The sequence below is a fragment of the Bombina bombina genome, chromosome 3, assembly GCF_027579735.1.
Source record: "Bombina bombina isolate aBomBom1 chromosome 3, aBomBom1.pri, whole genome shotgun sequence".
Taxonomy (NCBI): Eukaryota; Metazoa; Chordata; class Amphibia; order Anura; family Bombinatoridae; genus Bombina; species Bombina bombina.
Genome location: NC_069501.1, coordinates 337,329,327 through 337,342,165, shown reverse-complemented (window position 1 = coordinate 337,342,165; position 12,839 = coordinate 337,329,327). Strand labels below are relative to the sequence as shown.

Here is a 12,839-nt window from a genome sequence, read left to right as displayed (position 1 = left end):
ACGTACTGTTGTGAACGTGTTTTGATTGTGTTCATGAAGCTGTTCACAAAGGCACAATCTTGTTTGAACATAATTGAGACTACACTATTGCAATTGAGCAGGTTCATGGTTTACAGATTTAGTACTGTTAAAATCCAGTTTTAGAAGGTGAGAGAAGTACTTCTAATAGAAACCTGCAGTTTTCATCTTGATTTCAGAGGTTTATCATGACAAACTAGAAAATGATGCTTCTAAAATCAATGAAAAAACATAAGGGATTAAAGGCTTACCTTGTCGATCCCAGAAGAGGGGAGGGGAAAAATAACCTTCAATAAACATAAACATAACTATGCTTTAACTGGCCCACGGGGCCTAACCTTAATAATTGTAATAACTGTGCTTTAACTGGCCCACGGGGCCTAACCTTAAATAAAGACAGACACAAGTAATTTGGGTAAAATTTATGAACCATCACTGGTCCCATTTATTAACCTATAACTTTAGGCTTAACTATTAACTAAACCGACAGATAAGAATTCAACAGATGGCGGCAAATGAGAGGCTAAGACTAACCCCCCGGACTACAGAGGAGAGCGGCCTAATGGAAGGCAACAGCAGAAAAACTCTGCACAAGAAATGGAAATGCTACTAGGGGTGTTACGAGTTCTTCTGGCCTACCTACCCGGAGGGAGGGGCACTCCAGTTAACTGAAGTAATCGAGCCCCACCCTCATCAGCCTGGCCATCACTCGCCCCGTTCGCCGCTACTGGGCCGCAATCCTCCCGCAGTTAGGGTGCTCTTTTAACCTACCATCCAATAGGCTCTGAGACAACCTGCCGCTTAAGCCGGTTAGTCGCAGAGGGAGGTAAAACTACAGCCAAGGGCTTACATAGATTAGGACACCTATCCCTACCTCAGCCTTAGCACCCTACCTAAACTCTCATGCCGCAAATGGGTGGGAGGGCGGGCAACTTGTCAGCTTCTTGTCCAAGGTCAAAGAGGAACAGGAAATGCAGTGAATCAGCATAAGAAAGGTAAGCCACTCCCTACACCTGCAACATTGTTGCAAACACCAGTAACTCCCTCTAACTTCACTCTCCCAGACAGCCTTAACCCTTATGTCGCTGCAAGCCTAATTGGCTCTACACTTACTTAAGGGATTAAAGGCTTACCTTGTCGATCCCAGAAGAGGGGAGGGGAAAAATAACCTTCAATAAACATAAACATAACTATGCTTTAACTGGCCCACGGGGCCTAACCTTAATAATTGTAATAACTGTGCTTTAACTGGCCCACGGGGCCTAACCTTAAATAAAGACAGACACAAGTAATTTGGGTAAAATTTATGAACCATCACTGGTCCCATTTATTAACCTATAACTTTAGGCTTAACTATTAACTAAACCGACAGATAAGAATTCAACAGATGGCGGCAAATGAGAGGCTAAGACTAACCCCCCGGACTACAGAGGAGAGCGGCCTAATGGAAGGCAACAGCAGAAAAACTCTGCACAAGAAATGGAAATGCTACTAGGGGTGTTACGAGTTCTTCTGGCCTACCTACCCGGAGGGAGGGGCACTCCAGTTAACTGAAGTAATCGAGCCCCACCCTCATCAGCCTGGCCATCACTCGCCCCGTTCGCCGCTACTGGGCCGCAATCCTCCCGCCACAAGGGATAGCATCTCAGGTATCACTTGCCGCCACCCACCCGACCTGACTTACAGGAAGGGAGCGAGAGTTTTTGACAAATCCCCTAAAAATAAGTCTAGCCCTACATCAGATAAATGAACCCCATCAGGTCTATAGAGCTCCCGCTTGTCGGCTGTAATGGCATCGTGCCGTACCACGAAGCCCTGGTTACCAGTGACGGCCGCGCCCACATCCCTATTCAGCTTCTTCCTCACCCTATAGGCTGCGCCTGAGGATCCCATATATCGCCATTGGCGGCGCGCTATTACATTAGACCAGCCTATAATTACCCCCGGCATCCATGCCCTAAGCCAGCCTAAGTCTGACTGAATAATTTTGGTCAATTCGAGGGATGGAATGGCACCCATGTCATTACCCCCTAAATGTATTAGAATAATGTGGGGTTTACCCCACCGTCTATGGGCATCTGTGAGAACATTGGGGAGCTGGGGCCAGCACAAACCCTTAAACCCCAGCCAACGGATGGAAGCTTTTGATGCAGGGAAACCCAAATTCTGCCCCCCAACCCTAGTGAGAGCACGGATCGCCGCCCAATGAATGAAGGAATGGCCCACGATCCATACCCTTGTTGAAGCCTTGCGTACACCTGAAAGATAGAAACAAGTGTTATCAAAGAATGGAATTCACAAACACCCCGTCTCCCCCTTCTTTCTTCATTACACCTGGTGAGAAGCACAACTACCAGATAATGGGCGAACATACAACTTATACCGATTTGATCGCCAGCGACCCAATGTTTTAATAGTTTGCTCCTGAGCCCCCTGCAAGGCAGCATCCGTAGCCGCTCCTATGCGGAACGAATGGGGGGTAATCCTGGAGGGGTCAAAACCAGCTCTCTCTACCGCAAGCGCCAAGACTCTACGAAACTGGTAGATAGAAAGAGCCATTCCATTCTCATGTATCAAGAATTGGCCAGCCAACGCTGGCCTATGGCGCACATATGCTGCCAAAGTCTCCATGGGGCAGCAAGCATCGCCTTGGGCTGTAAAGGTTAGCCAAGTACCCTTAGCCGCTTGATCTGTTTTTGATTTAGGTATAAAGAGCAAGACAGCAGGTGGCGAAATTCTGACATGGTCAAATTGCACCCCTCTGTCCATATGCTTTTTTGACGGGGACACTAGTTCTGTAATTCGCAGGGCCCCTGCGAATGCCAGGACGAAGGCTGCTTTAAAAAGTAAGACCTCAAATTCTGACTTACAAATGATAGGTAAAACCGCTACCAGCCTCTCAAGCCGGTCCCGAGTAATAGGCTCCCTAACATCTCCCTTGTTGGGCTGCATCCGCCCCCAACCCTTGAGAGTCTGTCTAATGAAAAAACAGCCTGTGGGGTCCCCTGCACCCAGTAGTTTGAAGAAAAATGAAAGGGCTGCCATGCGTGACTGGACTGCCCCTTTTCGCAAACCTTGCGCTTGCATGCTTACTAGCCACTCACCCAGCATCCCCTGAGAGCTGACTGATGACTCCGCCCTCCGCGTGATGCAGAATTGGTCCCATTCCTTCCAGTGGCTAACGTAGGTTCGCCAGGTCGCTGGGGCGAGGGATGAGCGGACCAATGGGATTAAGGATAGCCATGGTCCACTAGCTGCCAAAGAAAACCGGGACAGGTTAGCCCTGCCTCTGCCGCCAGTGGCGCTAATCGTCTAAAAGTAGCCCAATCGAATCTAGATAGGGCATCTGCTATAACATTATTCACCCCTGGCACATGACTTGCTTGGAAATTAATGTTGAGCTGGAGGCACCTCAAAACTAAATGCCGCAACAATCGAACCACCGTTACAGAGGAAGCAGAAAGTCTATTAATGGAATGTACGACACTTAAGTTATCTGTCCAGAATATTACCGCCCTATTCCTAAACTTCTGCCCCCACAGCTCAACCGCCATGACGATAGGGAACAATTCAAGGAGGGTCATGTTCCTGATCAGGGGAGTAGAACTCCATTCCAAAGGCCAGGGTCCGGCGCACCATTCCCCTTGGAAATAGGCACCGTAACCCTGGGACCCCGCCGCGTCTGTAAATAGATGCAGAATCTGACTAGATATCGGGGCATCTCGCCAGACAGTAATTCCGTTAAATTGGCTTAAAAACACTTCCCAGACTTTTAGGTCATCCTTCATGTCCTGCGATACAAGTATTTTCATTGACACGCTGGGGTTGCCCCTAAGGGGACTTTCCAGCCTCCTATTAAAAACCCTGCCCATTGGGATCACCCTACAGGCAAAGTTTAACAATCCTAAGAGGGACTGCAGTTCCCTCAAAGATATGTATTTTTTGGAAACAGCCGCCCTAACTGCAACCAACATATTTTGTACCTTTTCTGTAGGCAATCTGCATATCATCTGCAAGGTGTCTATCTCAATACCCAGGAAAGTCAAAGTAGTACATGGACCCTGTGTCTTATCCACTGCTAAAGGGACTCCAAGTTGTGACATGAGACTCCTCATTTCAACCATAAGGTGGCTACACCTGTTTGTATTGCACTCACCTACCAAGAGGAAATCATCGAGGTAGTGCGCTACATAGTCCCCTCCCACCAATTTGGCTACTGCCCAGTGTAAAAATGTACTAAAACATTCGAACATAGAGCATGAGATGGCACACCCCATGGGTAGGCATCTGTCCACATAGTAATTTCCCTCAAATTTACATCCCATAAGGTGAAATGATGAAGGGTGCAAAGGAAGGAGACGAAAGGCGGATTCAATATCCAGCTTCGCCAACAAGGCACCTCTCCCGAACCCACGGACCAGATCAAGGGCGTTATCAAATGATTGGTAGTGAACCGTGCTAAGCTCCGGGGCAATCGCATCATTGACCGATTGGCCCCTGGGATAAGAGAGATGCTGTATAAGGCGAAACTTTCCCGGTTCCTTCTTTGGGACTACCCCCAGAGGGGAGATAACCAAGTTATCCATAGGAGGGGCACAAAAGGGGCCTACTACCCTCCCCAGAGATATTTCCTTTGCTAGCTTCTCTCTGACCACCCCTGGGTATTGATAGGCAGATTTCAAATTACGATGATTCTGCGAACCCACCACCGGTTTATTGGTGGGTATCACGAAACCATCCCTGAACCCCGCCAAGAGCAAGCCTGCTGCTTGGCGGTCAGGATATGTGCGCAACCACAGCTCAAGAGCGTCCACCCTCACCGGGGTGGGCGCCCTTAGCAGCAAGGGGTTGCCGTGATGTTGATTTGTCTGTGTTAGTGTCCTTTCTCCGGGAGCAATCAGCTCCCGGGTGTGGCGCGCCGCAGAATTTGCATACATGCCGGTACAGGCATGCTGCACCCTTATCGCACCTCTTCTCCTGAAAGGCCCAGCACTCCCTACCCTTACGCCTGCTCCTGCTTTGAAAGCGGGGCCCTGCGCCCCTGCTACCTGACGGTGGGGAGGGTGATCTCTCAGCACCTAGCCGGGACCACAGATGCATTTCTTGAGACCCGAATGCTAGCGCTGGGTTGCCATCCATTTTCCTTCGGAAATTGGAATCATAGTCCCTCCACACTCCCTCTTTATGGTGCTGGTAGATCCAATGGATTGTGTCAGCATGCTTAAGGAGCGCCTGTCCTTGGTTTGGAAATTTATCTAAGTAGCAAGAGGAAAGGATCCGAAAACACTTGAGCCATTCGTCAAATGTCTCTGGTCGCTTTACTCTCTTAGGGCCTGTGCCGTCCGCACTCTTCTCTTTCTGCCTATGCGCCTCAAGGGAGAGTTCGAAAATATTAACATATCTGCCCTCTTGAATTCTCCTTACCAATTTCTTCTTCAGGTGACCATGAAGAGAGAAAATTGGGCAGGACAAAGCATCGCCAGCTAAAGCTAATTTTCTGCTGGCCACTGCTGAAGTGGTTTGCGGCTGGGCGGTGGCTACTGTGGTTACTACCTCATTTCTCTGATCTTTCTGTAATTTGTCTGACCTCATTTCCTTAAGCATCTTGTACATGCGTTTTTGCCCCTTAGTTTTTAAGCCCAAAGACGTGTCACTGCTTAACTCTGAGTCAGTAGAGGAAGAATCAGATAAGTGTTCCCTAGGGTGATTAGGTGCATATGCCTCACCGTTTCCAGCTGAGGATGTGTTGGCTGCCTCCGCTGCGGATGCTGCTGCTGCTAGAGTAGTCTGTGGAGCCAGCGAGGTTACACCTTCAGTGACGATAGAGGGGGCCTGCTGAGCTGGTGCTTGTTGTGTTGTTAATGGGACCGCCTGTTGTGCTGCTGCTGATGAGGCCGCTGCAGCGGAAGAGGAAGCTGTTACAGTGGATGACATGCCGGATGCGTTCTGTTTCACGGACAAAACTTCCTGCAAGACAGAGAGAAAATCGCGAGCACTTTGCCCTTGAACCAGGGGAAGCCCAGGTGTGACCTGAGGTGCCCCAAATCCCGATTGTGCCACATTCGCAGCATCAGTCACTCTCTGGGCAGTGCCAGCATTTGCCACATTCTGACCACTCAAACCCCCCTGCACAGAGACATTATCAGCTGGGACCATTTGCACAGGAACCATTTGCACAGGGGCATGAATAGCATTAATGTTATTAGCAATATTAGAATCATTTGCAGCATTCATACCAGCCATTCTCACATGCAAATCCCTAGTAGTATTATCCCTGCTCATAGCCGCAGTAACTGAGCTAGGCCTAGCTGCATAATCATTTGCCTCAGTTAATATCATCCTATTTGCACTCACACCAATGATATCTGCATTTGGCTGAGTGCCAACACTTGTGCTGACATGATGTGTGTGCACGTCTGCAGCAACTGTAAGCATGTTGCGTGTTTGGTTAACATTATGCGTTTGCACATTAATAGCGTTAGTTAATGTATTTGCCTTAGTTAATGTGTTTTGCCCTGAAGGGTTAATGCGAGTTTGCACATTAGTCTCGGTAGCATTCATTTCCATAGGGTTAATAGCATTCATTCCCATAGGGTTAACCATAACATTCTGTGTAAGGCTTTCATTCCTTTGTAAAGCATTTTCATTCACTATGTTATCAACATTTGCTCGCCTGCTAATGCCTTGAACTCTGCGCCCCCCTGTCACGCTATCAGTTTCAAAAACAGCCGCCCCACTCGCCCGTACATTTGCAAGTTGCATATTGTCCCCAAAGCCCCTCCGGCGACCGACTAGGCGGCCCCTGGCCTGAGAGCGCTTACGGTGCTCACCTGCCAGGAGTCCGCGTCTGGCCGCCGTCCTACCGCGTGGCTGAATTGGTCCGCTGACGTCACCGGAAGCGTAAGCACGCTCGACCGGAAGTGACGTCAGCGGCAAACCTACGCGCGGCCTAGGAGGATGAGGGGGCATGGGACCACCAGGAGGTTGGGAGTCAAGCACCGCTTGCGGCCGGAGTGAGACCGGTCCCTCTACTGAATGCGGTAATGTGTCCTGAGGGGGTCTAGTGGCAGGATCAGGCCCATGGGAAATCTGCCTAGCAACGGCGGATTGAGGGGGCGGGGCCACTGGGGCTAGATGCGCGCGACTTACAGTGGGGACCATAGATGGAGGGGCCGTGTCAGAAGCCATATTTTGATTTAAAGATGGCGTTTTTGGCGCCAAAACCGGCGTAGTTGAACATACTCAGGGGGCCAAGGTCGCCAGAAACGGCCGCACTAGGGGCCAAATTAAAGTTTTGTAGTGGTGTACCTGCAGTAATCGCTTGCGCAAGAGAGGAAAGCAGGGATGCTACTGCACCTGCCGCATTTGGTGGAAGGGATGCAAACATCCCTAAAATGTTAAGGTCCTGGTTACTAGCTGCCTGTGGGGCCAAAGCAGGAGGGGAAGGCTGGTGGGAAGGGGGGGGGATTGATTGTAAATGAAGCTGGGGGTTTGGAGGGGGGTGAATTTCTACAGTGTGGATGTCTTGCATAGGGGGATAATTTTCTATTATTCGCCTAGGTGCTAAGTTATGCTGGTTGTTAGTGGCCTGGTCTATAGCTGGGGAGGGAGGTGTTTCCTCAATTATTTGAGAAAGGGGGGTAATTTGGTCAGCCTCAGTAATACTTAGCTGCTGCTCTTGTAATCCACGCCTAGTAACAGGAACTTTTCCCTCCCTAAATCTCAGGGGAGGAGCGGATGATCTTCTGGAACGCCTCATGATGAAAGGATTGAAGAATGGAGAAGTAATCTGCTTCTGTGAAGAAGGATCAACTTGTCAGCTTCTTGTCCAAGGTCAAAGAGGAACAGGAAATGCAGTGAATCAGCATAAGAAAGGTAAGCCACTCCCTACACCTGCAACATTGTTGCAAACACCAGTAACTCCCTCTAACTTCACTCTCCCAGACAGCCTTAACCCTTATGTTGCTGCAAGCCTAATTGGCTCTACACTTACTATACATTTAGAATATGTCAATATAGCCATTGAGCAAAAATGCTAAGTATTCCCATCTTGTCTATTTAAAAATGGCATTCAAATTGTTTACCAGTAAATAGGTTGGATTGAGATTGCAATAGGTTGCTTTAGAACTCCTGGTCACAAATGCTTAATTCCATTTGAAAGCCTGGTTATGAAATTGTGTGTACTGATAGAGACAGTCACAACAATGCAAGTACAACTTAGAAACAAATATTAACAGAAACAGATTGCTGCTCGCCATTTCTAGATGTTGCTGTCCTGATCTCACTTTTCATGAAGTTCCCCTTGTAACATAATTCAATGATTCCAAATACATTTAGATTATTTGCAAAGATCTCCAGAAGGCCATTTTGAGCTTTATCAAATTTATTGGATTATGCAGTTAATAATTTGGCAAAATAATGTATTATGATATGATGAAAACACCATTGACTTTTGAGTATAATTAATACTACTTAAAGTAAGACAGGCGTTATTTCTGACAACAACAAATTTAGGGCTAGATTACAGGTAGAGTGCAAATTAGTGCTACTTCTCGCATGTTAAATTTGTGTTGGCTATCTTGCGTATTACAAGTTGAAAGTAAAAAAAAAATTGCACAAACAATAACCTCACCCGGGCAATAAGCCGAACTTTAAATAACCCAAAAGCGTTAACATATTCCCCCATAGACTTTAATGCAGCTAGAAAAGTGGAAAACAAACCCTAACACCCTTAATCGTGCACAAACCCCGATCGAGTTTACTCAAGTGTGCTAATCTGACATGAAATATGAATATTTCACATTGCAAAGGTGTTCACGTAGCAGCATATGTTCCATTTATTCTTAAATACATATATATATATATATATATATACTCACTGGCCACTTTATTAGGTACACCTTGCTAGTACTGGGTTGACCCCCTTTTGCCTTCAGAACTGCCTTTATTCTTTGTGGCATAGATTCAACAAGGTGTTGAAAACATTACTCAGAGATTTTGGCCATATTGACATGATAGGATCCTGCAGTTTCTGCCGATATGTTGGCTGCACATCCATGATGCGTATCTCCCATTCCACCACATCCCAAAGGTGCTTTGTTGGATTGAGATCTGGTGACTGTGGAGGCCATTGGAGTACAGTGAACTCATTGTCATGTTCAAGAAACTAGTTTGAGATGATTTGAGCTTTGTGACATGGTGCATTATCCTGCTGGAAGTAGCCATCAGAAGATGGGTACACGTAGTCATTAAGGGATGGACATGGTCAGCTTCATACTCAGGTAGGCCGTGGTGTTTAAACAATGCTCTATTGGTACTAAGGGGCCCAAAGTGTGTCAAGAAAATATCCCCTACACCATTACACCACCACCACCAGCCTGAATCCATGCTTTCATGTTGTTTACGCCAAATTCTGACCCTACCATCTGAATGTTGCAGCTTAAAATTGAGACTCATTAGACCAGGCAATGTTTTTCCAATCTTTTATTGTCTAATTTTGGTAAACCTGTGCGAATTGTATCCCCAATTTCCTGTTCTTAGCTGACAGGAGTGGCAGCCAGTGTGGTATTCTGCTGCTGTAGTTTATCTGCTTCAAGGTTCAACATGTGTGTACGGAGATGATATTCTGCATACCTTGGTGTTAGCGAGGGGTTATTTGAGTTACTGTTGCCTTTCTATCATCTCAATTCATTCTGCCCATTCTCCTCTGACCTCAGGATATTAGCAAGGCACAATCGTCCACCCAACTGCCGCTCACTAAATATTTTCTCTTTTTTGGACCAGTCTCTGTAAATCCTAAAAATGGTTGTACGTGAAAATCCCAGGAGATCAGTAGTTTTTGATGTACTTAGACCAGCCCGTCTGTCACCAACAACCATGCCACGTTCAAAGTGACTTAAATACATTTTCTTCCCCATTCTGATGCTTAGTTTGATATACAGAAAGTTATCTTCACCACATCTAGATGCCTAAATGCATTAAGTTGGTGCCATGTGATTAGACTGATTAGCAATTTGTGTTACCAAGCAATTGAATAGGTGTACCTAATAAAGTGGCCGGTAACACCACTGAGTGATTTCACCTAAAGCCTAAATAAATCCACTTGGTTGTAACGGATCCTTTTGTCCTCGTTTTCCTGTTGTTCCTGTAATTACAGCTAAGCAAGCCCTGAGGATCGTATCCTATACTTGAAGGTACTGACAACTTGGCTATCAAGCGGATATTTTCTACATCCACCAACCCCCAGTGTTGCTTTTTGAACTTTACTCACCATCGAGAGCCCCTTCCAGACAACCTAACAGAGGAGACAGAAGCGGCATCACCAGCGATTGCCAATCAGGCATCATCCCTGTTTTAACGTCATCCACACAGGAGGAGTTAGACGCGGCATCACCCGCGCGTCCCATACAGGCTATCCAGCAAATAGGAGACGGACTCTCGGTGTCTCACCTCTTTGGCTATAAGGTACACACTGTTGACCAGTGCGGTTTACCCGCAAGCATACCAACGGCCATAGGTGAGTCACAATATTATATAAAGTCAATGCCTATTTAAGTACAGCACAGCTAGAACTGTGATTGTGTAAGATCATTCGATCAATTTTGACTTTTGCATCACTGGGGGGATCTGTTGGATATATTATAACATACAGCGACTCATGTATCAGTTGCATCAACCTAACTAAAACACGGTTGGACATTTACATATAAAATAAGGACTTCCTTATATTCCCGTTTAGCCAAGTACCAGACACACAGCAGGACTGAGCATACTATTTGTTGTGCCTTCCAATATATATAAATATATATATATATATATATATCTACTTAAAAATATTTGGTACATATTTCCCTGTGTGAAGAAGATTTGAATGTAAAATGTTTTCACTAAATACACAAACACTTTATTAAATATTAATGTTGCATAATTATGTTTTCCCTGTTTTAGCTATTTGACTTTAAAGGACTCCAATATACTTATTTATATGTCTACATATGTATTTATGTGCTTATATGTGTATCTATGTCTGTAAGTACATAGTGATGTCGCAAACATAAAATTTTCCGCAAATGTTCGCGAACGGGCGAACCGGATGAACCGCCATAGACTTCAATAGACAGGCAAATTTTAAAACCCACAGGGACTCTTTCTGGCCACAATAGTGATGGAAAAGTTGTTTCAAGGGGACTAACACCTGGACTGTGGCATGCCGGAGGGGGATCCATGGCAAAACTCCCATGGAAAATTACATAGTTGATGCAGAGTCTGGTTTTAATCCATAAAGGGCATAAACCACCTAACATTCCTAAATTGTTTGGAATAACGTGCTTTAAAACATCAGGTATGATGTTGTATCGATCAGGTAGTGTAAGGGTTACGCCTGCTTCACAGTGACAGACCAAACTCCCCGTTTAATGCACCAAAAACAACCGAAAACAGTCCATTTGCACAACTTCAAACTCCCCATTTGCACAAGGTTGGATACCAAGCTAGCCATGTCCCGTTCCTTGTCCTCACTGATGACATTGAAGGTCTCTTCCTCCACCCAGCCATGTACAACACCAAGGGTCCCCGAAAGGTGACAACAAGCCCCCTGGGACACCTGCTGTGTTTGGTCTTCCACCTCCTCCAAGCCACCTTCCTCCTCTGACTCCTCTTATTCAGACTCCCCTCTCTGCATTGCCTCTTTCTGCATTATTATAAGGTGTGTTAAGTAGTACTATTCCTATCAGTTTAATCCCTGTTACGTCCCCTATCAGGGGACATGCAAATGGCATCGATTTTAGGAACCGGGAGATGGAAAAAGATGCTTGGTCGGTCCTCCTACTTCAAATTTGGGGCACTGCGCGTGCAATCTAATGTGCCACCAGATAGGAGTGGTGTGTTAAGTAGTTCTATTCTTATCAGTTTAATCCCTGTTATGTCCCCTATCAGGGGACGTGTATATGGCATCGATTTTAGGAACCGGGAGATGGAAAAAGATGCTTGGTCTGTCCTCCTACTTCAAATTTGGGGCACTGCACATGCAATCTAATGTGCCACCAGATAGGAGTGGTGTGTTAAGTAGTTCTATTCTTATGAGTTTAATCCCTGTTACGTCCCCTATCAGGGGACGTGTATATGGCATCGATTTTAGGAACCGGGAGATGGAAAAAGATGCTTGGTCGGACCTCCTACTTCAAATTTGGGGCACTGCGCGTGCAATCTAATGTGCCCCAGATAGGAGTGGTGTGTTAAGTAGTACTATTCCTATCAGTTTAATCCCTGTTATGTGCCTTTTTTTTGGTTTGGTTTTTAAAGCCACAGTGCAGCACCAGAGGCCAGAAAAATTTGGCATGTACACATGCCTGAAAAATTAGGTATTGTTGCAGCCGCTGCTGTAGCAGCGGCCAGAAAAATTGATGTTTGTTTCCCAGGCAGAAAGTGCGCTAAAACATTGCGGCTTGAACCCTAGTTGGTGGCTGATAAGTCACGCAAGTCATCCGGCATTCAGAGATAAAATACAGTGTAGCAACTGGTACACTTTTGTATTAAGGGTTTGAAATATAACAAAAATCCCTCAATAAATAAGGGATGTGTTTCTCTTTTGTAAACTAAGCAGGTAATGGTAGTTTAAATTACCTGAATAGATACTGTGAGATTGTTACTTTTGAAATCTTTTAGTAGATTATAAGATAAAGGTTTGAGACAGCTGAGTTGGTATAACTTTTAGTCAGGTAGAATTAATATATTCATTGAGATAGCAATTCAAAGGTATTGAAGTCAAAACCTGTCTTCACGCACACACACAGACATTCTAAAATATATACAGTTCCAAGCAA

General features: G+C 45.9%; 1 protein-coding gene across 1 annotated transcript; it reads right to left on the bottom strand.

Annotated features, from left to right (window-relative positions):
* Nucleotides 1-1,310: 1,310 nt before the first annotated feature.
* Nucleotides 1,311-6,780, bottom strand: LOC128652340 (uncharacterized). The gene is made up of 3 exons (XM_053705275.1): nucleotides 5,745-6,780; nucleotides 3,123-3,272; nucleotides 1,311-2,276 (listed from the first exon to the last, which is right to left on the bottom strand). The coding sequence occupies exons 1-3, from the start codon at nucleotides 6,778-6,780 to the stop codon at nucleotides 1,699-1,701; spliced, it is 1,764 nt and encodes a 587-aa protein (XP_053561250.1). The 3' UTR covers nucleotides 1,311-1,698.
* Nucleotides 6,781-12,839: the final 6,059 nt, after the last annotated feature.

Bases quoted from the DNA above. Each gene is read 5' to 3' on its own strand.
- LOC128652340 (XM_053705275.1), bottom strand. From the start codon at position 6,780: ATGCAACTTGCAAATGTACGGGCGAGTGGGGCGGCTGTTTTTGAAACT. The intron at 3,273-5,744 runs GTGAGGCATATG...TTTCTTTGGCAG, and splicing joins CACATCCTCAGCTGGAAACG to CTAGTGGACCATGGCTATCC. The intron at 2,277-3,122 runs GTGAGTGGCTAG...TCTATCTTTCAG, and splicing joins CAGCTCTCAGGGGATGCTGG to GTGTACGCAAGGCTTCAACA.